This window comes from Colletotrichum gloeosporioides (assembly GCF_011800055.1).
Source record: "Colletotrichum gloeosporioides strain Lc1 chromosome Unknown consensus_81, whole genome shotgun sequence".
NCBI lineage: Eukaryota > Fungi > Ascomycota > Sordariomycetes > Glomerellales > Glomerellaceae > Colletotrichum > Colletotrichum gloeosporioides.
In genome coordinates this window covers 38450-63907 of record NW_025544726.1, presented here as the reverse complement: position 1 = coordinate 63907, position 25458 = coordinate 38450, and the positions used below count along the sequence as shown (strand labels likewise).

Here is a 25458-nt window from a genome sequence, read left to right as displayed (position 1 = left end):
TCTTTAGGAAAAGCCAAACCCATTTACTCATTAATGATCAGGGAATATTGGGGGTGCGACTTGATTTAACGGGAGTTTATGAAGCGAGAGGTAGGCAGCGACATACCGACCGGCCTGGGCTGCCTGGCCCGACCGCCGTTTTCCCTGATTTGAGCCACGACTCGTCATGGTACTGAACATCGCGCCAATCATTCAACAGCATCGCAATTCATGATACAAGCTTTCGTGACCAGCGACATGCAGTTGGTAAATTTTACTGAGTTAAGAGAACACCAAACAACATTCCGCGTAGAAGCTCTCGCCTCCAGACTTTGGCCCTGCGCTACTTTAGCATGGACTTGAATGCGAACATTTCGGCCCCACCACATGGATCAGACAGCAACCAATAACCTAGGGACTCCATCAAACGTGATATGTGCTTGGCTTTGGTGATCAACCGCGATCTTAATTGGTACGGCTCCAGAAATTTGGTCAAAAAGTTGAGCGGGCGATGATTGGACAAATACAGGTACCACACAAGAGACTCGGGCTTACACGGGTAATACATCCCCACATCCCCGCAGCCAAGTAAGGCTTTCTCTCGCAGCCTCGCAAGGCAGTATCATGATCTTTGCTTTTGATATAATATCCGACGTCGCGAAAGGAACCTTCTTTTGTAAACAGTTCTGAGTGGTTTCTAGATAACCATCTGATTTGAGCCTAGTCACCTGATTACGATGATCAACCCAACAATATTTTGATCCAGCGTGAGGAGAGTATAGTCGATTCTAGTAGCATTTGCGGAGACCCTGGTGCACCGAGCCTGCAATGTCTGAGAACATCCTTGAAGAAGACAAAATCGGTGGAAAAAGAACATTCGGTGAAGGTGATAGCGATGACAGTCGACGAGGCTTGTCGAAACGTCGCAGAGCCTCACGCGGGGACGTCGAGGACGACTTCAGGGCCAGAGAATCTGATCCACAGAGTCCATCGAACGTGAGGCTCCAACGCGAAGACTATACTCTGGGCTGGATATGCGCTCTTCCTATCGAGTTGGCCGCTAGTCGTGCCATGATGGATTGCATCCACGAGACCTTACCAACCCCAGAAAACGACAGCAACGCGTATATCCTCGGAAATATCGGGACGCACAATATTGTGATGGCGTGCTTGCCCACCGGTAACTTTGGCACAAACAACGCGGCAGATGTGGCGAGTAATTTGTTACGAAGCTTCACATCAGTTCGAGTTAGTTTCATGGTTGGAATCGGCGGAGGCGTTCCAAGTGACGCAGTCGACATTCGACTAGGCGATATCGTTGTCGGAGAAAGTGTGATACAGCACGACCTCGGGAAAATGACGAGTCAGGGATTGCAAGGAACGGCATCCGCGACTAAGCCGCCCCTGGTTTTGCTCAAAGCGGTTTCCAAACTCCGGGCAATTCACGAATCGATGCAAAGTCTGACCCCTTTTTTCTTGAACGATATGCAGGAGCGGTATTCAGAACTATCCCACTATAGTTACCCAGCCTCAGCGAATGATCGGTTATTCGTCGCTGCATACGAACACGATCGGTCGACGGTGACGGACTGCAGCAACTGCAGCGAGCGTGAGATACGCTATCGGAGGCGACGGGGGACGACCAATCCTAGGATTCATTACGGTGGTGTTGCATCAGGGAACCAAGTCATCAAATCTGGTTTGATTCGAGATGACTTGGCAGAGAAGCTTGGAGTAATTTGCTTTGAGATGGAAGCTGCCGGTGTCGCAAATACTTTACCAGGCATAGTGATCCGTGGTATCTGCGATTACTCCGATTCACACAAGAATAAGCAATGGCAAAGATACGCGGCTGCTACGGCGGCGGCTTACACCAAAGAGCTTGTCACGGCTCTCACGCCAGACAGCATCGTGGATCCTTATCCGCGGGGAACGCCCATCGATAATTGTAGGTCCAAAATGAAGTGCATTTTAATCTAGGAGCAATACTTACGCGGCTACAGGGCACAAGAAACTCCAAATCTGTCGAAAGCACCTGTTGCAATCATTGCGATTTGATCAGATTGACGCTCGCTATAAAGACATCAAGACAGCACAAATAAAGACGTGCGAATGGCTACTTCATGATCCTTTTTATGAACAATGGCTTGATCCCTCCCTGTCGTCCAAGCATCTTGGATTTCTATGGCTCAGCGGGAAGCCTGGTGCCGGAAAGTCAACAATCATGAAATTTGCTTCTACCCGCGCGAGCAAGACATCTGGGAAAGACACCGCCATAATTTTCTTTTCCTTCAACGCTCGGGGCCAAGCTATCGAGAAGACCATATTTGGACTGTACCGATCTCTTCTGTTTCAGATTCTTGAAAGATTTCCGGATTTACAACAAGTTCTTGACGACCCAGCATTAATCTCAGTTGAGCGGATAAAGTGTCCGACGGTGGATGCTCTCCAGGAATTGCTCCGCGACGCCATCCGGGCTCTTGGTCAGCGGCATTTGATCTGCTTTATTGATGCCCTTGACGAGTGTGACGAGACTCAGGTCCGGGAAATGGTTGTATTCTTTGAAGATCTTGGAGAACAAGCCGTGGAAACTGGTGTCCGGTTAAACGTCTGTTTCTCGAGCCGTCATTATCCTCACGTTAATATCCGACACAGTCTAAAGCTTACCCTTGAGGCTCAGCCTGGTCACGGACAAGATCTCGAAAAATACGTCAACAGACGTCTCAGGGTTGACGAAAGTCCAAGGGTGGACAATCTTCGGGCCGAAATTCTTCATAAGGCCGGAGGTGTCTTCATGTGGGTTGTTTTAGTCGTGGAAATCCTGAATAAAGAACTTACCAGAGGTTCTTGGTTCAGAGCTGAAAAACGACTACGCGAAATACCACGTGGGCTGAGTGAGCTATTTCAGGATCTCCTGAGACGCGATGACTACAACAAAGACGAGCTCCTGCTTTGTATCCAATGGATTTTGTTTTCGGCAAGACCTATGACTACGCAGGAATTCTATTTCGCGATGTTGTCCGGACTTCCCGATTTCCATCAGGAGATGGCTGCGTACAACCCCAGATTAGATGCCGATAAAATGATGAAGCTGTTCATCGTCGGCTCCTCTAAAGGACTAGCTGAGGTCACCGAGTCGGGTCGCGGTACCGTACAATTCATACATGAGTCGGTGGCCGATTTCTTCATGAAGGACGGTGGCATCAAAGATCTTTGGCCCGAACTGGATGGCAACTTTCGAGCTCTGAGTCATGAGAAACTGAAACAATGCTGCTTTTCTCATGTAGGCCCTCACAGCGTTGCCGCTAATCTATCACTGGAGATACGGAAGGCTCGCTGCATGATCGCCGACAAGTTCCCATTTCTGAGATATGCGGCTAAACATGTACTTCATCATGCCAATGCAGCAGCGGAAAGCCTCTCTCAAGATGAGTTTACGGACCAGTTCCCACTGAAGGACTGGGTGCGTCTTACAGACTTACTTGAAAACGGTCGATTTTCCCGGAGCACTTCGACAACCACGTTCGTATATATTCTGGCGGAGAACAACTTCGTCACGCTCTTGCAACATTATATTCGCCGCCATCCGGAGGTTCATCCCAAAGGAGAATGGTACGGGTATCCCCTGTTTGCTGCTCTGTCTAAGGGCCACTGGGCTGCCGCCAAGACACTCCTTGGTCAAGCCGATCCCTACTGTGATCATAACGAACTGTTCTTGTCTACGAATCATTATCGCGATTTTGGCTCTTTCAAAGGAGCCGATTCGACACCACTTCATTGGTCTATTGAGACAGGTCACAAAGCTCTCGCCAAAATACTGATTGACTCGGCTCACTTCGATTGTACAAGTCTGAACACGAAAGGCCAGTCCCCAGTTCACTCGGCTGCGATCGCCGGCAACAAGGATGCGCTAGTCTTGCTGCTGGGAAAATGTGGTTCATCTGATGAACAGGTGACTGACGAATCGAATTCGTTATCGAGAGCTGTGAAAACAATTAGCGACCCACAAAGCATCTACCGTCAAGAAAGACTGAGACACATCAACTTGAGAGACCACTCTGGAAAGCGCCCAATATCAATAGCTGTTGGGAGACACCACCCAGACCTTGTACAACAGCTTATCGAGTGGGGAGCAACGCTCGATGATGATATTTTTACTCCTGGCTCGACGCGTTCAACATTGCTTTCCCTTGCTTCGCGGCATGGTCATTTACATGGTGGACTCACACAATTGCTTATTGATAGGGGGTTGGCAACCATACAGACTTTCTTAAGGTTAGCTATAGTACGTGATGACTTGATGGCAATGCAAGTGTTGGAAGATGAGGCGTCTATAGATGATGTGGACGCAAATGGTCATACGCCTCTCGAAATAGCTTTTATGCATGGTCGGCTTTCAATGGCCGAGAGGCTAGTTCGTCGAGGGGCGAATATCGAGAGGGTAAATCAGCATGGTCACGCTCCTCTCCATCACGCAGCTTTTCATGGTAGTAAGACCTTGGTGAAGTTGCTGATTGATCTAGGGGCGACCATTGATCATCAGGATTTAAGTGGGCAAACAGCTCTACACACAGCAGCTTCCTTTGGTCATTCAGATGCAATCAAGGTTCTGCTAAAGGAGGGTGCGTCTACACGAGTAGTAGACAGTCATAGAATGACACCTCTACAACTGGCGATGCATCAAGGCCGCTTCAGGGCTGCAAATATTCTGCTGGGAGGCAAAGGCAGGCTTCGATTCTTAGCCTGAGGCTCAAAGACTCAATTATATGCTTTCAGAATAAAGCTATTCATCAGACTTTTGCCTTGAAAGGGATGGAACAGTTATAGGCGCAACAATTACTACTTCAAATCCCGAAAAGATTCTAAATCTCGCCTTTTCAGCTGTTTCTAATGGCATTAGAGACTCCCTACAGTCATGCACATTCCGACCCAATTTTTGTGTGTGTGATTATTCCAATGGGCTGTAGAGAATCTCGCGTTTCATCTTTGATAAAGAAGACCCAAGGCCTGTCAATTATTCGGAGCGTCCGAAAGAATATGTACCATCGCTGCCTCTCACTAGGCTCTTGATTAGAATGAGTCTTTCGTCTTCGAGGTTGCGGAATCCTAGATGAAGCCTAACTCTTCACATTAATTATCCAAATTTCCTTTATTCCTTTTGAATATGATACCTATACAAGTAGATGGCTTCGAGTGTGCTACTATGTTGCAACGTAGACATGTTAAGATTGCCGTTTCTAAGGACTCTTATTTCGACGTCTTCACCTTACGCCTTAGCGGGCTGCTCCACAACCACATTGATTGTCCGAGAGCCTTTGATGATGCTAGCCTTGAGCCCCGCCCCAGCCTGTATTATACCACCAGCAGTGTTGAGAGATTTAGAGTACGCGTCGGATAAACCGTCTTTGCCGCTCGAGTGCAGCCGCGCGTAGAAGAAAAGCGTCAATGGGCTCTACAACCATACACTGACATCATTCCTGCGCGTCTCCATGATCGTGGCAGCGAGGAACAGGGAGGTCAACACAAGCATGGCTGCGAGCAGAGCCAGTCACGCCCATCGCACGACAAAAAGTTGCTGCTGAATCCATACGCGGTCTAAAGTCTGCTATGGAATGATGCTCGATCCGTTTCTTCGTATCTCCGCTGCAATAGCACCGGTCATGTTTTGGATCGGCTGAATCACGCTGTCGGCCTTGTAAACTAAAAGAGGAGTTGTGGTCTCGCTATACTGGCAAGCGGCAACGAAGACTGTACCAGTAAGATCGCGCTTGTCTGGCTGTACTCGTCATAGAAGGTTGTTTTTAGGATGATGAAGATGTTTCTCCTGTCTGGGGAGGGGATAGGAAATCGGAATGCCAGACTCCTCCAGGGGTATTCAAATCTGACGAAGAACCTGAGTGAGCAATTTCTTTCATCCAGGAACTGAGAGTTTTTCGGCTGGGTCTCCTTCAGCAAGACCTCTTCTGAGTAAACGCCACTCTCCAGTCAGGGTAGTACTCCTTTGGCTGGAAAGTAAATAGCGCAGCGAAAAGCCTCACATAATGGATCCTTACCGAGCAGTTCATACATGACTGCTGAGGTATTCGGCCAGACCTTTACCCAATCAACAATGACCATAGTTGCTGTCAGGCTAGGGAATGGCTGAGCACGCGACATGTTCATGCCTGCCGGCATGTAGGATTCGATATGAAACAAGTGAGGCTAAACACTGGCTAATTCCAAAGAGGGATCGTTAGGTAATGCCAAGTAAGCAGCCATTGTGCGGGTGCAGAGAACGTAGAGTGAACTTGTTAGATGAATGGAATTGTAATAAGGTCGTTGTTTGTAATAAGAGCTGTACGAAAACGGGTGAACACATATTAAAAGGGAAAATCATCTTATATAGTTATTGAAGAGCTCATCTTTGCTGTTGCTACCTTAGGTATCACAGCCTGATCTTTTTTTGGCTTCCCAGTGCGGGACTACAAGGCGCGCTCTATCCAAGGGTAGTAAGGTCCTACGAATATCCTATACAGAGATTCGAATGTGTGGGTTCACTTTCAGGCTCCGAACAGCTGAGCTTCCGAAAAAGCCCATGGCTGTGTGGGAATAACCTAGAGGAAGAAGCTTGTAGCTGACGACACATATCTTCACAAATGAGCAGGCCGCATCCTGCGGCATTACCTTCGTCAAGAGGGACCTGGCGGTCAAAGGTGATATCAAGGTTATACAGACACTTGGCCCGCAAGGCTGTCATGTTACAATGCCCTTATCAACTAAAAGTCGACATGTATCGCCCGTTCCGCCATTGTGATTGGTTGTGATGGCCCCGGATGGGGCGTCAATCAACTTCCCAATGGGGACAACCGTGTTCTGCTGGCAGTCCAGCCAATCATTCAACAACCCTGGAGGCGTGCAGGGGCTAGTCGCCAACATGGGGGCTGTAGACAATTATATATGTAATTTGTCATGTCCCAGGTTGAAGCTGGTGATCGAACAGTTGGCACGGGTGAGGATGACAGCATGAACAAATCACAGCTGTCCTAATCGCCCTGCTGAGCTGCATTAGTCAAGATTTGAAATGGTCATTATTGGGTATTACGTGCTCTTTTGCTATGTGCCCGATCCCTAGTCACCTGCGCAAGTCGCCCACTTCCTGACGAGCGGGAGGTATCCGAAGATTCTCGAGTCCGTTGAGTGGTGAATCGAGCTGCATTGCATTATCTTTCCACTCCACCATTGAGCTGCCCGAGCACGAAGCTCCTGAGACAGCTCCAGCCTCATGCAGACAAACATGCCTGCTCGTCAGAGAGGCTCCGCCCCAGTAATCTCTCACTTCACGTCTCTGAAAAGTTCCGTGTTTCTCGAAAGAAGCCCGTCAATGAGCTTCCGAAAAATGATCCAGAGAGTCAACATCCGTGCCAGTTGGCCATCTGATTTTCCATCTCCTGGTGACCTGACTGAGACGCAACCCCGTTGAGCATCCTGATCTTTGTACTTGAGCTGTTCACACTTTGACGACAGCCGTTCAAGGTCCTTGTCTGCTGAACGCCGGGTTCGTCTCCATCGTACTGGAAATATGCCTCCTCAACGCCGCCCACCGTCCAGCCGTCGCACTTGTCTCCTCTGCGGCCGCATCTCCCATGGCGACATTATCACCACCGTCAACCTTGGCCGCAGTCGCAGCAGCAACCGGAACCGGCGCAGCCGGCACATTCGCCAGCGCCGCCATACTCGCCCCAAACCTCGCCATCTCCCCCCTTACAACCTTCTCCTTCCTCTTCAGCGCGCCAGGCCTGCTCTTCAAACTCTTGTGCCGCACCTTGCCCTCCCGCAGCTGCTCGAGGCTGTGCGCCGTCTCGCCGTCGTCCGCGAGGTCCGGCAGCGCGTCGGCGAGCGACTCCATGGTGGTCACGAGCTTCTTGGATGGGCGGCGGCGCTTGAGCGTCTTCTTGCTGCTGGCCTTGCTGATCTTGGAGACGAAGGCGGAGTGCTTCATCGTGCGCTTGTCTTTCTTGTTCGTGAGGAAGGCGTCGTCAACCTGGGCTTCGGCGCGGTGGGTTTTGTGAGGGGCGAGGGGGTGGATGTCGCCGCGGATTCGGGCCATGCGCTTCTCGCGGGCGGAGAGGGATGTTGGGGCGGTGGGAGCCTGGGAGGGTCAGCTTGATTGTGCGTTAGGAGAGTGGGATTGAAGCTTACCATGATGGGTGTTCGTAACTCGAAACTCGCGATTCGAAGGGGCGGAAATTCGGTCGGCGCAAAAGTTGAAGTCGCTGGTTCGAGGTTGAGGAAGGCACCGGTCAAAGTCCTGGACTGCCCAAGCTTTCAAAAATTCGAGGTGGGGACCGACAAAAGCGGATCTCTCAAAATCGTGTGGTCGGTGGTCGGGATTGGCCCCTCCGACCTTTGTATAAAATGCACAAATGCCCACGCTTGTGCGCAACGCACCCCGCCAAAGCCGTCACGACCCCTCCAAGCAAGAAAATGGGCAAAATCGAGGATTTGAAGCGGAAGGTCGCCGAAGCAGAAGCTGATCTTCGCAACTTGAAAGAAGAGCTGGCACAAGCGGAGAAGGAAGTTCATGATGAGCAGCAGCAGCAACCCTGGAAATGGCCGCTCTTGGCGGAGGAGTATGAAAGATACGGGCGGCAGTTAATTATCCCGGCTGTGGGGGTGAAAGGTCAGCTTGAGATGGGGACATTCATGAAAGGACGACGCTAAAAATGTTGCAGGCCAGTTGAGGCTGAAAAAGTCCAAGGTTCTCCTCATCGGAGCCGGTGGACTGGGATGCCCCGCTGCAGCTTACATCGCGGGGGCAGGGGCCGGGACTATCGGTCTCGTTGACGGGGATGTTGTCGAGGTCTCCAACCTCCACCGGCAGGTAGCGCATTCAACAGACCGAGTTGGCATGTTCAAAGTTGACAGCGCGATCGCATATCTCAAAGGGTAGAAGAGCACCATCCCATCGATGATCCACTTGGCATCTAATGACTAACATCTCAGATTGAACCCAACCATTACCTATCAAGCCCACAAAACACATCTCACGCCCCAGAACGCCGAAGAAATCGTCTCTCAGTACGACATCGTCCTCGACTGTACCGACCACCCGACGTCCCGCTACCTCATCTCCGACATCTGCGTCCTCCTGCAGAAACCTCTCGTCTCGGCCTCAGCGTTCCGCACCGACGGCCAGCTCATCATCCTCAACTCACCAGCAGCACCACAGGGAAGCTTGGAAGGCGGGCCATGTTATCGATGTGTGTTCCCGAAGCCGCCGCCACCGGACAGCGTGGTCAGCTGCGGCGAGGGCGGGATCCTGGGCCCGGTCGTGGGCGTGATGGGTGTACTGCAAGCCCTCGAGGCAATCAAGCTCGTCGCTGCGGGGGCTGTTGACCCCGAGGTCAAGATGAAGGAAGCAGTCGCGCCGTCTCTACTGATCTTCTCGGGGGCTGCCCCATCTGGACCGTTCAGATCAGTTCGTATGCGCGGAAGGAGGAAGGACTGCTTCGCTTGTTCCGCGCAGTCGACGTTGTCCCTGGAGACTCTAAGATCTGGTTCATTGGATTATGTGTCCTTCTGCGGTGTCATTGCGCCTGTCAACATCTTGGGACCCGATGAGCGGATCACGGCTACCGAGTATGAGCGTATTTCAAAGGAAGGCTCTGCTAAGCATCTCCTCCTAGACGTCAGGGAGAAGGAAAACTTTGATATCTGCAGCATTGACGGCGCGATAAGCATACCAATCTCAACCTTTATGAAGCATACCCAAGCAACGAAAGACGGGACACCACCACAGCCCGAGTGGATACCGACAGACTTGCCCAGAGACGCACCCATCTACTTGGTCTGCAGAGTGGGCAACGACTCCCAGCTTGCCACCAAGCGTCTCAAGGATCTAGGCCTGAACAACAACGGTAGATTCATTGGCGATATCAAGGGAGGTATGAGGGCATGGAAAGCCGAGATCGACCCGACGTTGCCGTTCACATGAGCAAGGAAAGAAAAGAAAGGTCAACGAGGTTTTGGTTTCAATAAGTTGGATTTGTTCTGACAAGGGGGGACTGCCGTCATCATACATACTTTTCCCACGCGATACCCCTATTGCTACAAAGAGAGGAGGGCGGCCTACGCCCAAGAGCCATGATGAATCCCGATTAACCTTAAGAGATGAATACAAAAGTTTGTGTGCTGTCAAGCTGTGATGTGCCGAGTTGATGATGAGGTCGTCTTTTACACGAAGGTGACGCGCTTGCGGTTGAAGGCACGCTGGTCCTTGAGCCATTGGCGGTAGCCTGCGACGCTGGAGATCTTCTCGCCGTAGAAATCAGGGACTATGCAAATGTTAGTAAACAACCATCCGATTAGCGGACACAAGGGTAACATACCAGGGTTACCGACAGAGGAGACAGAGGGGTCGACACGGTTCTTCTTGATACGAGCAAAGAACTCCTTCTCCTTCTACAGGCAAAATTTCGTCAGCATCCCGAACATCAGATCATTAGGCGCGTGCCCCGCACGACTGCTCATGAAAATACTCACCACCGTCATCTGGTTCTTCCACCTCTTGTTCAGCGTGTAAAACACCAGCGATCCCACGCTGGGCCCAATCAGCCACCCCAGCGCACCGAAGCTCATCGTCATAAGACCAAGCGTGATGAAGGGGTCCAACGGCACCTGCGAGACCAGGGGGTCCGCGACGCCGGTAGCGAGCACGCCCGCCCCGCCGACGAAGGACGCACCGAACGTCACGACGCTGAAGCCCAGCTGCCACCTGCGGCGGGACTTGCGCAGCGCGAAGAAGGTGTTCCAGTCGAGCCTGTCGCCCTGCTGCGCTGCCGTTGGGAACGCGGACTTTTGCGACGCCGCGGACGAGGTTGCGGAGGTTGAGGCATTGCGCTGGGCGCAGGGCTGGCGGACGACGCAGGCGAGAATCGGGGAGGGGGACGAGAAAACGGCGCTGCTGCGGGCGAGCGGCGACGAGGGCGCGAGACCGATCGGGCGGCCGGCGGGGGTGGGTGTCTTGGAGGTCGTCGAGTACGGGCATGCGATGGTGCGGGCGATGGAGGCGCGGGCGGCGCCCTGGCCGGCCAGGCGGAGAGCGAAAGTGCTCGTGGGAGTGAGCATCGTGTACGTGTGCTTGCGTCTCTGTGTGTTTCGTGGTGATCCGAGGAATTGAATTGGGTGGAGTGGAGATTTTTTCTCCCGGTTGGTGTTTTCCTTTCGGAAAGAAATGTGACGAAGCTGCTGGATGGATGGAGCTTGCGATGAGGTCAAGCTCGGTCCACAAAGATTTGACGCCCACTTCGAGCGCCTCTCACAACAGCCGCCGCCCAGCCGCAGCTAATGCACGGACCGCTTTGCAGCACTTGCTTCCCCAGATCGAATGACCCTTGTGGCTGTCGCGCGTTAGGTTGGGCTGGATTCCCGGGATTAGGAAAAGCCGGAATTCCTAACTTTTCTTATAACTAAAATTGAAGTATATATAATAGACTTATTATATAAGAGTTATAAGCTTAGTATACTATTAAGTTATAAAGTAGTTTAGATAGTTAAAAAGTTAGTTATTAATTTATTAATATTTCAAAAGCTTAAATTTAATAAATAAAGCTAACTAAAAGTTAAAATACTTTTAAATACTTTTTATTAGAAGTATAAATATTACTTACTACTAATATTAAAGTTTAAATTAAAAGAAGTAAGAAAAAGTAAGAAAACAAAAAAGTTAAAATTTTATTTCTATTTATATACTATATTACTTAGTTTATTAACTTTTTAAGTTATATTATATCTTTTAGAGATCTCTTTTTCTCGCAATAAGTGCTGCGCTAGTTTTAGTGACAGCCTATGCTGAGAAAAAGACTAATTTAGATCTAAAGGCGTTAGATTTCCTCCCCTCTCCCACCTCACAAAGCAACCAGACCTCAACACGAAACGGTGCGTCCCTGCCGCAAACCGGCCTCGAAAATCACGTACGTAAATTCCTCGAATGCAGTGACCTCTCAGGTCATCGAGACATTTTGTCTGACATCCACAGCTGCCGGCGTTGAGGAGCGATTGCGATTTCCCTTTCCTGCAGCGTGGTTCGGGGGTCGCGACAGACACGAGACGACACGAACTCCAAAACCGCGAACCCTTTCCGACGACCGGACGACGAAATTCCTCCCGCAAGCCTGCCACCAGGCCCGAAAGAACAAATTCATAAAATCCCCTGCCGCATGGTCGTCCGCGCGGGAAGGTGACAACCATGTCGCGACGAACCACCGTCTGGTTCGGCCGGCCCTCTCCGACCTCACGCCAGCCCAGCGCAACCACCTCCCACGTCGAGCTCGCCGTCGTCTTCAAAGACATCGCAACCTACCGCCCCTACACCCCCGGCACCGGCCCCCCGCTACGCCCGATAACCCTCGTCCCCGTGCGCGACAGCACCGCCTACATCCGCGACGAGTTCTTCGTGCCGCCGCCGCTCTCGCAGGACGGTAAGAAGCGCCTGCAGTACGTCGTCGGCTGGAGCGACCTCCCCGCGGCGCGGCTCGTGGTCGACGCGGAGCGCGTCGCGGACTATGTGTCTCCCGCAGCGTACGAGGACTGGTGCGCGGCGCGCGCGGCCGAGCGGGACGAGGAGGAGCGCCGCAGGGAGGAGGAGGAGAATGTGCGGGCCGTGGCGGAGGCGGAGGCGCGCGAACGGGGGATGCTGGTGCTGAGGAATGGGGTGAAGGATACGCCGCGGAAGGATGTTGTCACGGGCAAGAGGAAGCGCAGGACGAAGGCGGAGATGGCGGCTGCGAGGGCCGAGACGCCTGTGCAGGAGGATGGGAAGAGGAAGCCTGGCCGGCCGAGGAAGGGTGCGCCGTCGCTTTCGACGCCGTCCAAGGCGCGGCTGGAGGAGTTTCGGGAGCTGGAGACGGAGGTGGAGGGTGGTACGGAGACACCGGATGACGAGGAGGCCATCTTTCGGCAGCTTAATGGGGACGAGCCAGCTTCTGCGGCGGATTCTCTGGCGGAGGAGGAATACGATTTGAGGGAGGAGGGTGTTATGCCCATGGGCTTGGAGCCGCCGGTTAAGAAGCGGAGGAGGATATCACCTGGACCGGCGCTTTCGAGGTTATTGCCAGGGATTGAGACGGACAGCGGCCGAAGCACGCCCTTCAATTCGTCAAGAGGAGCTACGAGCTCACCAGCATTGCCGCCTCTACCTCCCACATCACAAGCAGCTCGACCAGCACCTCAAACATTCCCTCCCGTACCACAGGCTTCAGCAACATATGAGTCTACACCACCAGCAGGAGCAAAGAAGATCACACCTATCCAACCTCCAATCCCACCCAAACGTTCCCTTCTATCAATGAGAGACCCACCATCATCATCCTCACCACACCTCCAACCAACATCCTCAAAAACAACAACACCAGCGCCAAAACAATGGCAACCACCACCAAACATCAAAGACACAGCAATAACACCCCCAATCAACGGCGTCGCCATAAAATCAAAACCGCGAACAAACTCCCTCTCCGGCACCGTCGTCTCAACCCCACGAACAACCGCCTCCGCCCCTCCAGCCCCAACAACAACCACAACCCCACGAACAGGCTTCACGCCCGCAGCCCAAAGCGCAACCCCCTGGAGCCTATCCCGACCACCACCACCACCCTCACAACCCACGCCATCAATCGAAGCCGTCGCCACCGCGAAACCAAAACCAAAACTCCTCCCAAAGCCCTCCCCCTCAAAATCCACAATCAACGTCTTCGACCCAGACCGCGACGAGCTCTCCGACGTCTACGAAGTCCTGCGCCTCGAGGGCCTCCAGATCCGCCACGTCCGCGGCAAGCCCGTCCGCTACTTCGCCGTCCGCTGGAAGGGCAACTGGCCCCCCGACCAGAACCCCACCTGGGAGCCCGAGTCCAACATCCCGCGCTACATGACGAAAAAGTACCTCCTCAACAACCCCACCCCCGTCAAGGGCAAGAACGGCAACGGCACCCTCGACAAGTACCTCAGCCCCGGCTGGTCGCAGCGCAAGTACTCGTCCGTCTCCGAGGCCTTCGAGGGCGGTGACCCGGAGGTGGCGGCGGCGCAGGAGGCGCAGGATGAAGAGGCGATGGAGGACGAGGAGGAAGAGGAGGTGGAGGGGGAGGGAGAGGGTGATGAGATGTTGGTCGTCACGGATGAGCCACCGCCCAGAGTGCAGCCCACGCTTTCGTGGTGATTCGAGCCGGAATCCAATGAAGCGAGAGGGGATGTCCTGGGCCCGTCCTAGAGTTATGAGGACGGCAGCCACATGCCAGTATCCCCAAGGGAGTGACGGAACCAAGCATGCAATTCTGCGATGGACCGAAAGCCAAGGTTTTCGGCGCTACGGTAATCTTATCCGGGCAGATAGGCATATGTATTCTAGTATAAAGCGTCCTAGCGGTCGCTATTCCAAACAATGAAATCATGCAATCATGACTAGGGGCACTGATGCAGGTCACGAAACTTGCCGCTGCACGAAGATTGATGATACTGCTGTTGGTGTTCTCTATCTACTAGTGTGTCTGTCTGATGAACCATGCTCCCGCTTTACCACCGTCATGTGGTATATTGCTGGCCCACAACCAGAAATCACCTGAATATTACGCTGCTGTTTGCAGCAAAGCAAGTCCTGTGATTTCCATACTAACCCCAATATTCGCCAAACGGCCTTCCAAATATGAGAATCAGGCCTTCCAACCGAACGCCTTACCAAAAGTGAGCCTGCGCAACTGGTCTCTTTCCAATTGCCTTGCTAGATGTCGCACTTGTGTCTCTCGCAATCTTAGCAGCAAGCTGGTTGAAGCCTGCCTTTGAGATGCCGTAGACTTGTCCTCCAGTATCGTCACTCATGATCGAGGGAGCAGGAGAGGAGTAGCCGGAGGTGCTTCCACGGGTTTTGCCACGCTTGTGTGGGGGTAGATTCTGCGTGCGTTGTACAGAGTTGTTCATATCGACGTTGGTATCTCCATCCAAAAGAGAGGGAATGGCCAGCCCCGAGCTGCTGCCAACGTGGTTGACGAAGACGCCCATTGGGACATGCTGAGAAGTGTCGTCGAGGGTCGGGTATCCGCGGTTGACTTCCGAGAGAGGGGATTCGGCTGAGTAGAAGGAGGTGGTGGACGATGCCTGCCGCCGAATCTCCCTGGGCGTCGGAGTGTTCAGAGCCTGGTCGGCGTCTCCATCAAGACCTCCGTCGTCGACAACGATGCTCTATCATCGCACTTGTTAGTCTTGTCATCTTCCAACTTCGCAACGTTGTCCTTTTTGCTTTTCAGGTAAAGATTCACCTTGCGCATATCAATGTCGCCAGTAGCGGCATAGAAAAGATCGGCAGTTGTCTGAGTCCATGGGTGGGGGCTGTGCTGATTGTGGTGCAGCCACTCCTTGCGCGACTCTGCGGGAGACTGCACCCAACTACCAAAATATTGGGTTTGGACAGCGCCAGACTCGGGATCTTTCCTGTGCAGCACTCTTCGACGTTGGTCCTTGTCGAAGGCCATGTAGGGCGTAAAGCTGTCCCAGTCCACTTTGTTTTCCCAGACGATGTTCTTTCTAAGATCTTGCTCATGAAAAGCGTCGGCATCATCTGGGTCAGCCGCTGCCATGACCTGCTCTTGCAGCAGCTCGCTGTCCAGCTTTCTTTGCTCTTCAGTCATGAAGAGACGAGCATTCTTCGGGTCCAGGATTGTCAAGTCAGACGTGGCCTTGATGGGCAGGAACGGAATCTGAAGGCTCTCAACAGGAGCATGGCAGGGGTCGGGTTTGAAGCACACGCCAGTTCCCCCTCGTTCTCCCTCAAAGAACTTGGACCGAAGAATGTACTCGCGAATGTTGATGGCACAACGAATGTCGGAGAAGGAGATCTCGAAGCTTCCGTCATCAGAACAGGCGAAGTGAGTGATTGTGTCGGCGAAGTTGTTGGACATTCCTGCGAACTCCAGAATAGTCTGCAAATGGATGACCGGGAAATCAGTGACAGACAGGCAGCGAGTACAGCCCTCACCTAAACGAGCCTGCAAAGCATCGCTCAGGGGGAAGGAGTCGGTGGAGGGCATCGTCAGGCGGGTTCTGACAGATGTGGACTCGACGCAGAATCCAAATTCGCGGAATCGATTGAAGCGGTAGAACTCCATCGCATCCTCGGGATCGGCGAACTCGATGCAAGCAAGATTGTTGCGAGCCTCACCTCTGCCCATCGTCACCGTATGAGCCTTCAGAATCTTACCGCCGCGGACGTGTTCGAGAATTCGCTGAACATGAACCCCGTCGGGAAGACCTGACATGATGACCCTGCGAGATGCAACATCTGGGATGCCATCCTCTGTCATTAGCTTCTGCCTGTTGTGTTGGCGCACAAACCGAATCCCATAAGTAAACATACCGGGAGTGTGACCGGTGCTTCGAGCTCCCTGGTGATTGCGGATGGCCTGAGCTTTCTGGAACTCAGAGATCCAGAGCTGATCAGAGTCCGGACTCCAATCAAGTCCGCTAACGTCCTTTGGAGGACCCGCGAGGTTGTCGGAGGGGCTTTTGGGCTCGGCGGTGTGTGACTCGGTGGTTGACTGAGGCGTCAGTGACTCTTCCCGCTGCAACTTGGGGGTGGAGGGGGTCATGATAGGCAAGCTCTGGGGGCTTGTTGTATCTGCTGGGTCGTCATCGAGAAGGTCTTTGGAAGCATGATGGGGCTGGGGAGTTGAGGGGGCTCTGATGGAGGAGGCGGTGAAGGGGGTTCCGATCTCGCTCTGAGACTCGTTCAGCTGACTTCCAAAGGCGCTCATATCGGCAGCACCGTCAAAAGAGATCAAAAGTTCCGGATTGACCTCCTTTCCGGATTCACGCTCCTGCTTACCGCCATGTGGAAACAGATCCATAGTGGCGAACTCGGGAATATCCTGAGGATTCTTGGCAAGATGGTCGGCAGCGAAGAGTTGAATCTCCTTGATGCGTTGTGTTTTGTCGAGAACCTGACGTTGCAGGGTGTGAACCATGTTTTCAAGAGGCCTGACGCTCTTCTGAGACCCATCCAACTTCTTCTTGTACTCTTCAAGTTGTGGCTCCATTTCAGCCTTTTCCTCCTGAAGTCGAGCCACCTCCACATGGAGCTCTGCATTTTTCTCATCGACTTCAACAGCCTTCTTCTCGGAACCAAGTCTGCGCTTCAGCTCCTCGGCAAGCTGCTCTCTCAGTTCTCGAAGGCTCTCATCATCCTTGCGCGCCTTGAGCTTCAGCTTTTCGTTGACGGTGTCGAGATCGTCATTCTCACGCTTCAGAGTCTCGTGACCGTGCTCGAGCTCTTTGACGCGATTGGTGAGGGACTGGATCTGATCATCTCGGGAGTCGAGACTTTGGCGAGCATCGGTGTAAGAGGAGTTGCTGGACGAGGGGGCAACACGCTCTAGCCTAGAAATTGATTAGCCATGACATTCGGACCAAATGGATGCTGATTGCGGGTCACTTACTCCAGAGGCACGAAAGGCTGGGCATTCGGGTCAGGAGTCTTGGTCGCCTGAGGATAGTTGTCCAGGGACGAATTCTGCTTGTCTCCTGGGAAGGGCGCATCAGGCTGAGGAGGCACCGGTTGGTTGGCCTTGGAGGGGCTGCTGTCCGCAGTGCCGGATGGGCTGGTTGCGAAGTCGCCATCGGAAAGATCGATAAGGTCAGCCAGACCAGATCTCGAGGGAGGCGCAGTTGTACGGTCATTGGCAAAGTCGTCGCTAGCCTCACTGGCGTCGTCGTCGTTGAAGCCGTCGTCAGTTGAGGCGTAAACGACATGATCATCGCCGCTCTCGGCTAGGGTCAGGCTCATTTGGAAGGAGCTGCCCGCCATGATGTAGGGTGACTTGTGGGGTCAAAAAGGTTGAATGTTGTGTTGTGGGTGCGCAGCGAATTGCGAGCCCAAATGATGTGAGGTTGCTTCTTGAAAAACTGCCGAGGACCCAAAGTTAGTTTACGAATATCGCCAATTTTAGGACAAGAGTAGGAAGCAAAACTGCGGATGGCCGTGGACATGGCTTGCCTTCTGTGTAATGCGACAAATGGAATGGAGAGTGTCCGAGTCCCGACCACGGTATTCACCAAGCTCGAGACCGTCGAGTTGACGATTTTGATGGACGAAGGTCAAGTGATGTGGTGGCTTGAGGTAGAAACGAGAGAGGGAATTTGGCGCGAAGGAGAGGGAAAAGAAAGAAAGGTGTTGCCAGACTGCCACAGGTAGGCGCGTGAGATGGCTCCTTCTCAGCGGCAGTCAGGGAGCGCACCACGCTGCAAGGAAGGGACGTTTCAGGGCAGGAGAGTCCGAAAAGAACAGGTGAGGTAGGTGTAGGCGGTGGTCGACTTCCGACTTCTGATGGGAAGATTGACAAGGGGTGAACTGGGCAACAGCCACCAAAGCAAATCGCGTCGAGCGGTATGAGATAAAAATGGAAAGACCTACCTTCGATATGATCACCTTGGGGAGGGAATTCAAGTGCGATCCAACTGAGCTCTTTCTGAAGCTGAAAATGATGCTTTGGTGTTTCTAGTAGGTTGCTTCTTGTGACGTTGTTTGGTGATGTCTGCGCGCTGAAAAGACAGGTCCAAGTTGGAGAAGAGACAGGACGCTGGGCCGAATGGCAGGAAGAGCCGACGTCGACTCGGGGCGCTTGATGATACTTTTGACTGCTTGTAGGTTGCGTATGGGAAAGACTGTCGATGTTTCAGTAATGAAGGGCGGTCGCGGCCCGAATATTGCTGCGGCAGGTTGATAGAGAGGAAGGTTGCCGGTCAGGATGAGGGCGACTTGGATGATCTACCTCAGCATTTGGTGACCAAAGTGAGGTAGAGAGCAGCAGCTATCCGAAGTCAGCTTGAAGTCACCCTTCGGTGGAGGAAGGGAAGAAGTTGAGGGAGAGAGATTAGAGGTTCCCCAAGGAAGGTTTGAGATGTTGAGTAGGAAGAGGAAGCAGAGGGAGAGAGGGAGAGATCTCTGCCCTCCATTTCAGCTGAAGAAGACCTTGAAAAACTTCCCCGACTGAGAAATCAAGATCATGGTGAATGTGAAATAAAATCTCTGAATGAAGCGGGAGCTTGCCTCAGATCAAGTTTGGAAAGGTGAGAGATATCTGTCGAGGCTTGGGGCAGGTGAATCTTGGAAACTCGACAGTAATAAACTGCCAAAATCAAAGTGATATCACGCACGTTAAGAGCCACTGGCCTTTGGGCTTCAGATGGGAATCCCAATGTTCTGGCCCGACTGGCATGAGGGAAGATTCCCAAATAGCTGGGATGTCAGCCACTCGTTAGACATGGGGCATGAAGGAAGATCATATGCTATCGAGGGATCATGAACTCTTGACTTGTGATAGTGAAGACCAGCTCGAAGCCCGGGGCTGCGTGTATCCAGACGGAGAATATCATCCCATTGACAACTTTGCATCCTTTGAGATATTGGAGCAAGTCTAGGTGATCAACCTTGGTATGAAGGGGTCTTGCGGAACCTGCATGAAGGATCCTTGCACGTCCGAATATGCAAGTCTTGCTCATGAAAGACATTCAACTGCAGCTACATGCTCAGAGTCTCAGCATCCAGGCAGAGATGATGGATAGGCCAAAGAAAAAAAAGGCTTGTCTCGGGGAAAACTTCTCTTTGCCCCTTTTATGACCTCCCTTTGAGACATGCGCCTAATCGGTCCATCCTGGATGGCTGTATCTTTCACTTTGCATGTCAATAGGGACAACATAATCTCTGCCCATCGAAAGGGGGATGCATCAGTCAATCTTATGCTGTCTCATGCTCCGCTACTTTGGGGACAAGGTTGAGTACCACCGCCTTCGGGAACCTTGTCTCGAGAATCATCACGATGTTGCCGTCTTTCGAAAAGGGGCTGACACTCAGCAACGTCTCGTAAATTTCCTCGTCCATTACTATGAATTGAGTCCGAATGCCGCTCATGATGATAACCATATCGCGTCGTAAGATCTTCGACTTCCGACCCCTTCCTAGGGGAGTAGTGTGGTGGCTCCTAGGTGCGAGGTCGTCCGCCTTCGAACGTCTGTCAAGTGAATTCCAATTCCGAACACAGGCATATGACAGATTCATACGGTTTGATTGTGCAGCTTTCGCGCGTATCGAGCAATCTTCAGCAGGGACACTCTCCATCCATGTAGGCTGTGATGTGGGAGCCGAACTGCTCGTCTCGAGGGACAGACACACATGACTTGCTTAGACGAACGCTATGCTTTCAATGGTAACATCGGTTGCGTGTCTCCACATCCCCCACGATTTGCATTGGTCAGATTGTTTCGAATCCATGTATTTCCCCTGGCAGAGCGAGCGCCATGAGGGTCAGCCTTTACCGGGCATCACTCAGAAGACAGAAGAGCATTGACAGGCATCATCAAAGTAATTGACAATGGCATGTTCCTAGCCCCAGAATGAAGCCATCTGAATACCCCGTGGGGTTTCCCCGCGTCGGGATAATACGTCAGAACGGTCAAGTATTCAGTCCATAGGTGACGTAGTCAACACATCTGTGTCTGGCAGGGCAGTTTGTTCAACATCAAGGCGAGGAAGCGAGGTGGGATGCCGGCATTTCGAACCACGTATATAATGTCTGATCTCAACTAAACCTTCATATTCAGCTGTGCACAGATTAAAATTTTCCTATGTTCATCGACTGCCTTCAACCTTATTTCTCTCCGAAATCTCGAACGGCGCAAAGATGGATCAACGACACAAATGGATGGTCACCGCGAGATTCGAGAAGCGTGCCCTTCTCATCGCAGTCAACTGTCTCGCGGGAACGTCAATCTTCTTCTTCGGTACGTACTTGATCTAACTTGCAGCATCACGAGAACCTCAGTGGCCAAGGACTGACATGCGGCTGCGCAGGTTATGACCAAGGAATGATGGGCGGCGTTAACAACGCAAAGCACTACATCGACCTCATGCGATTCGGCTACGTCGACGATGACGGTGTTCCCGTAGTCACCGATACTCTTCTCCAGGGCGGCATCATGTCAGTCTTTTACCTAGGCACACTCGTCGGCTGTATGGTAGGAGGTTCCATCGGCGACCGCTTTGGAAGAATCAAGACCATCGCCATCGGTGCGCTGTGGGGCATCTTCGGCGCTTCACTCCAGTGCTCGTCCATGAACGCGAACTGGATGATCGGCTCCCGGCTCGTCAATGGCATAGGCACTGGCATCCTGAACGGCATCGTGCCGGTGTGGGCATCCGAGCTGGCGGACTACACCTCCAGAGGTTCCTTCATCGCCATGGAGTTCACCCTCAACATCTTTGGTGTGGTGGTTGCGTACTGGTTGGGATACGGCGTCAGCTTCGTCGATAATGGAGAGTCTGCCTTTCGATGGCGTTTTCCCATCGCCTTCCAGATCATTCCATTGCTGTTCCTGCTCTTTGGATGTTTCCTCTTCCCGGAATCTCCTCGTTGGCTCTGCAAGGTCGACAGACACGACGAGGCGCTCTACATCCTGCAAAGACTGCGAGGTACCGGTAATGGTATTGCTGAAGCCGAGCTGTCCGACATCCAAGACGTTCTTCGCCTCGAAGATTCGTCCGAAGGAACGGGCTACCACCAAATGCTTTTCGGTCTCAAATCAGGGAAGCTTCACACCGGGCGAAGAGTTCAGCTGGTAATTTGGCTTCAGATTATTCAGTGCTGGACTGGTATTGCGGGGATTACCATGTACGGCCCTAGTACGCATCTCCCCTGCCCCCAATGGCACCAAATTCATTGGTTTGCTGACGTTGCTTGCCAACAGCCATCTTCCATATCGCCGGTTTCGGTCCGCAAAAGGCCCTCTGGGTTTCAGGCCTGAACAACATTTTCTACATGTTCGCCACGCTCATCTGCGTCTTCACCATCGACAAAATTGGTCGCCGCTGGACACTATACTGGGGCTCAACTGCGCAGGCAGTATCCATGTTCCTCGTGGGTGGTCTTTCTCGCGGTAGCCTCAACGCTAGAGCCAGCGGAAACTTGGATGCTGCAAGCAGCTGGGGAGCAGCAGCAGCATCAATGGTCTTCCTCTATACAAGCATATTCGGAGCGACATGGCTAACGGTGCCCTGGCTGTACCCAAGTGAGGTCTTTCCGCTGCAGGTTCGTGCGAAGGGCAATGCCTGGGGTGTTGTTGGTTGGAGCATCGGAAATGGGTATGCTCTCCCACTACTTTGTCTATGACTTCTGCTGATGACCATCCCCAGAACCCTCACGCTGGTCCTTCCGTACATCGTCGGTGCAATCAACGAGAACGCCATGTACATCTTTGCGGCTGTCAATGTGATCAGCATTCCAATCGGTAAGAACCCTCCCCTTAACTTATGGTTCTCAATTTGCGCTAATGCATCACCGCAGTCTGGGCCCTGTACCCTGAGTCAAACCAACGGACCCTCGAAGAGATGGACTTCTTATTTGCGGCGGATACACCTTGGACTTGGGATGCGGAGAAGAAGTTCAAGGAGCTCAAAGAGGAACACAGAGTGGCGGGTGCTGTACGTGCGGCTGCGGATGGCGATGTTGAGTCTAAGCTGGATGACTCCTGCGCTCATGTGGAGAAGCGTTCTGGATAGGGGTTGTGGAATTGAGCTTCGTGAAAATTGCTAGTCTTCATACCATGATGGAGGCAGTAGTCGAAAATATCATAAGTTTCCTGATGAATTCTTTGATCCAAAGGCTTAAGAAAATGCCCCTGGTCGTCTTGTACCGGTTTCCCAAAACATCAGAAATTTTACAGACCAAACCCTCCGTTGTCCTTATGCATCGCCACATGGGAAAGTGATCTTAAGAAAGAGTCTGACGCTGGGCGACTCGCGAACCGTGAGCACATCGAGGGCGTACGACAATCGGCGCGCGACTTAAACATACCTAGGGTCAAAGGTAATCACCGCCATGGCGAGTGAACTCAGTTTAATAAGCAAGGATGAAACCAAGGTTGGTTCTGCTAAAATGATAGCTAGAATATCTCGCTGCATACCCTGGACGACAGATGTCGCGACTGAGATTCAGTTTTCCCTCGACGCGAGGGTGCGGGGTTGGCCCGTCCGAGGGGCAATAGGAGGATCGACGCGATGAAAGACCCGACAGGCTACGTCGCAGAGCACATGTTCTCCCTCGCATCAATGATCAATTGAATATTGAAAAGGATGTAGCCCTCGAACGAAAGCTTGGTGCTGGTGAAGTCTTCATTGTTCTATTCAACACGCTCGCGCGCCCTTTCAAATGCAGACAAGCAGTTGACCATGTTGCAAGTCTAATGGGCCGACGAACTTGTAGTAGTCGAAAATCACAGCAACTCTGTCAAAGTTAGAGATTTTATGTGATGATATCGAAATAACAGTATGGAGTTCGTATAGTCAGTACGAGTCTGGGCATTTTATCATGAGTCTTGCTTTCCGGGCGGATAACTATTATACTAGGTCTAATAGTTTTTATCTGTTGATAATTTATTATCTCTGTTATTTCTATCACTCCAATCGTCCCTATCGTCCCTGTCGTCCCTGTCGTCCCTGCCGTCCCTGTCGTCCCTGTCGTCCCTGTCGTCCCTGTCGTCCCTGTCGTCCCTGTCGTCCCTGTCGTCCCTGTCGTCCCTGTCGTCCCTGTCGTCCCTGTCGTCCCTGTTCCTATCGTTATTAATATCTTCTTCGTTATTATTCCTATTATTATCAATACTTACTACCCGCCCTGACAGCTAAACTCTATGTTATTGAGGTAGCAAACATCAGACGCTTCGAGTGTCTGCACTTAGCTTTATGTGCTTTCCATGATCAGAATACACCCCTGAAATTAAAACTCCTCAATTTCAAGGGTCCAGGTAGCTCGAACACCAATCCTTCAGAGACCCCACTTGTCCTGGCCCAACGGGAGATCTCGACACGCTGCGATAATGAGGATGATGCCGATCCGGGATTCCACGCCCGTCACAACATTCACTTCCTCCAATAGGATTACAAAACACAGGCACTGGTTTTGTTGTTGTGCCTGAGTAATGCCAGATTGCAGGGACTGATTAGTGAACTCGGCAGATTCTGAGTCGCAGACCGGTCTGGAAATCCCGTGGATGCCTCGGGGGGCGTGGAGCCCAGGTTAGAATGGCAGTGCCAAGACTCACTGACTAGCAAGCAATTCCCGCTCGAGATGAGGTCCTGGCGGGACCGCTCAATGAAAGAGGGCGTCCTTTAGCCACAGTTGTAGTCCCAGCAATGAATCAGACTCATAAGTTGCAACAAGCTTAAATCGCATCACTGACTCTGTGTCCCAATTCCACTTTTTAGACTCCCAACTATTGCACGGGGAATCTCGAATATAGTGCCCAGCCATTTACAGCCCCATACAGTAACTCACAGATTATTCTGCCGGAGCAAGACCGACGTGATTCAATGTACGTGACCTGATGGGGCCACTGGCATTTATGGTTGTTATTTAGTCAGAGGAAAGGACGACGCCCACGCGTCATTCTCTTGCTGTCACACTTCGTCTCGATCATTCGTTTCCCGATTTCTCTGTATATAACCCAATTGATCCGCCCACTATGAAGTTCTTCAGCGTTGTTTGCACCCTTGTGCTCTCGGCTCCTACCGTCTACGGAGCCTGGTGCACATCCTATGGCATTTCGACACGGTTTGGATGCGTAAGGAAATTAAACACGCGGTGCGCTGCTTTTACTGACAATTGACCAGGAGAGCGGAAGAAACCAGTTCTGTGTAAGTTCTGCTCAACCTAGACAGATTGACTACGCGGATGTGGATAGCTCATGTGAAGATAGTGCGATGTGCCGGGCGCTCCTGTAAGCGATTACAACATTTTCCGGGGTGACTGCACTCGTCCCGCTGGTAACCAGCGTAATTGTGGTGACGGTGGTGTAAGTGATGTCCCCTTCAAGTTTTGAACAACCTTGCTGACTTTAGTAGTATGTTTCCTGCGTAAGTGTTCTTTTTTAGTCGAATTTTCGATCCTTCATTGTGCTAATAGTTCTAGTGCCGGTGATTGGCTCCGACGGAATCACAGCAGTGAAGCTATTTGCAGGGCTTGAGAGCCTTGTCATTCACAGTATCTTTACTTTGATCTGGTGCGGCCGAATCGCTTTGAATGTAAACAGCTGCATGCCATGTCATCTCACTTGTCACTCGTCTTGTTTGACAGCATGGATGAGGTATGTGGCTGGAGATCGCAGGCAAGGCAGAATCAGGCTGTGTGACTGACAGCTTACCTTTTACACTGGAAATAAATCGGGGCACTGCCCAGGCTTCACCTATCTTGATCAATCAGAAGTGCAGATAAGACGCCGAAGTGTTCCACGTGTGATGACCCCAACCAATGATTCTACCGCTGCGATTGCTGCGCCGCAGCTCCTCGCGATGACAAACGCCCCCGTCCGCTTGCCCTCCACGCCTGTCGGCAGACCCCACGGCACCTCCTTGCTTTCCAATTTTCTCCTCCTGAGAAAGCTACTCATGCCCCTCAAACACACCACTCCTTGGGT

At 52.1% G+C, this 25458-nt stretch overlaps 9 protein-coding genes across 9 annotated transcripts; 5 read left to right on the top strand and 4 right to left on the bottom strand.

Annotated features, from left to right (window-relative positions):
* Positions 1 to 807: 807 nt before the first annotated feature.
* Positions 808 to 4726, top strand: GCG54_00001048 (uncharacterized protein; the record flags this gene model as incomplete). Its single annotated transcript, XM_045401175.1, has 2 exons — positions 808 to 1927; positions 1983 to 4726. 2 exons carry the CDS (start codon positions 808 to 810, stop codon positions 4724 to 4726), a joined length of 3864 nt encoding a protein of 1287 aa, XP_045259100.1.
* Positions 4727 to 5245: 519 nt separating this feature from the next.
* Positions 5246 to 5509, bottom strand: GCG54_00001047 (uncharacterized protein; the record flags this gene model as incomplete). Its single annotated transcript, XM_045401174.1, is given in 2 exon segments — positions 5246 to 5431; positions 5444 to 5509. 2 exon segments carry the CDS (start codon positions 5507 to 5509, stop codon positions 5246 to 5248), a joined length of 252 nt encoding a protein of 83 aa, XP_045259099.1.
* Positions 5510 to 7486: 1977 nt separating this feature from the next.
* Positions 7487 to 8160, bottom strand: GCG54_00001046 (uncharacterized protein; the record flags this gene model as incomplete). The annotated part of the gene is made up of 2 exons (XM_045401173.1): positions 7487 to 8107; positions 8158 to 8160. 2 exons carry the CDS (start codon positions 8158 to 8160, stop codon positions 7487 to 7489), a joined length of 624 nt encoding a protein of 207 aa, XP_045259098.1.
* A 282-nt stretch (positions 8161 to 8442) lies between these two features.
* Positions 8443 to 9952, top strand: GCG54_00001045 (Adenylyltransferase and sulfurtransferase uba4; the record flags this gene model as incomplete). The annotated part of the gene is made up of 3 exons (XM_045401172.1): positions 8443 to 8638; positions 8691 to 8904; positions 8962 to 9952. 3 exons carry the CDS (start codon positions 8443 to 8445, stop codon positions 9950 to 9952), a joined length of 1401 nt encoding a protein of 466 aa, XP_045259097.1.
* A 239-nt stretch (positions 9953 to 10191) lies between these two features.
* On the bottom strand, positions 10192 to 11085 carry GCG54_00001044 (Presequence translocated-associated motor subunit pam17; the record flags this gene model as incomplete). The annotated part of the gene is made up of 3 exons (XM_045401171.1): positions 10192 to 10292; positions 10347 to 10419; positions 10501 to 11085. The coding sequence occupies 3 exons, from the start codon at positions 11083 to 11085 to the stop codon at positions 10192 to 10194; spliced, it is 759 nt and encodes a 252-aa protein (XP_045259096.1).
* A 1120-nt stretch (positions 11086 to 12205) lies between these two features.
* GCG54_00001043 (uncharacterized protein) lies at positions 12206 to 14170 on the top strand (the record flags this gene model as incomplete). The annotated part of the gene is made up of 1 exon (XM_045401170.1): positions 12206 to 14170. The coding sequence occupies one exon, from the start codon at positions 12206 to 12208 to the stop codon at positions 14168 to 14170; it is 1965 nt and encodes a 654-aa protein (XP_045259095.1).
* A 512-nt stretch (positions 14171 to 14682) lies between these two features.
* On the bottom strand, positions 14683 to 17803 carry GCG54_00001042 (uncharacterized protein; the record flags this gene model as incomplete). The annotated part of the gene is made up of 3 exons (XM_045401169.1): positions 14683 to 15186; positions 15264 to 17376; positions 17436 to 17803. The coding sequence occupies 3 exons, from the start codon at positions 17801 to 17803 to the stop codon at positions 14683 to 14685; spliced, it is 2985 nt and encodes a 994-aa protein (XP_045259094.1).
* A 2872-nt stretch (positions 17804 to 20675) lies between these two features.
* Positions 20676 to 22549, top strand: GCG54_00001041 (Sugar transport protein MST3; the record flags this gene model as incomplete). The annotated part of the gene is made up of 5 exons (XM_045401168.1): positions 20676 to 20775; positions 20846 to 21673; positions 21739 to 22132; positions 22184 to 22278; positions 22335 to 22549. The coding sequence occupies 5 exons, from the start codon at positions 20676 to 20678 to the stop codon at positions 22547 to 22549; spliced, it is 1632 nt and encodes a 543-aa protein (XP_045259093.1).
* Positions 22550 to 24507: 1958 nt separating this feature from the next.
* GCG54_00001040 (uncharacterized protein) lies at positions 24508 to 24962 on the top strand (the record flags this gene model as incomplete). The annotated part of the gene is made up of 5 exons (XM_045401167.1): positions 24508 to 24606; positions 24656 to 24679; positions 24742 to 24837; positions 24887 to 24898; positions 24954 to 24962. The coding sequence occupies 5 exons, from the start codon at positions 24508 to 24510 to the stop codon at positions 24960 to 24962; spliced, it is 240 nt and encodes a 79-aa protein (XP_045259092.1).
* Between the last annotated feature and the right edge of the window lie 496 nt (positions 24963 to 25458).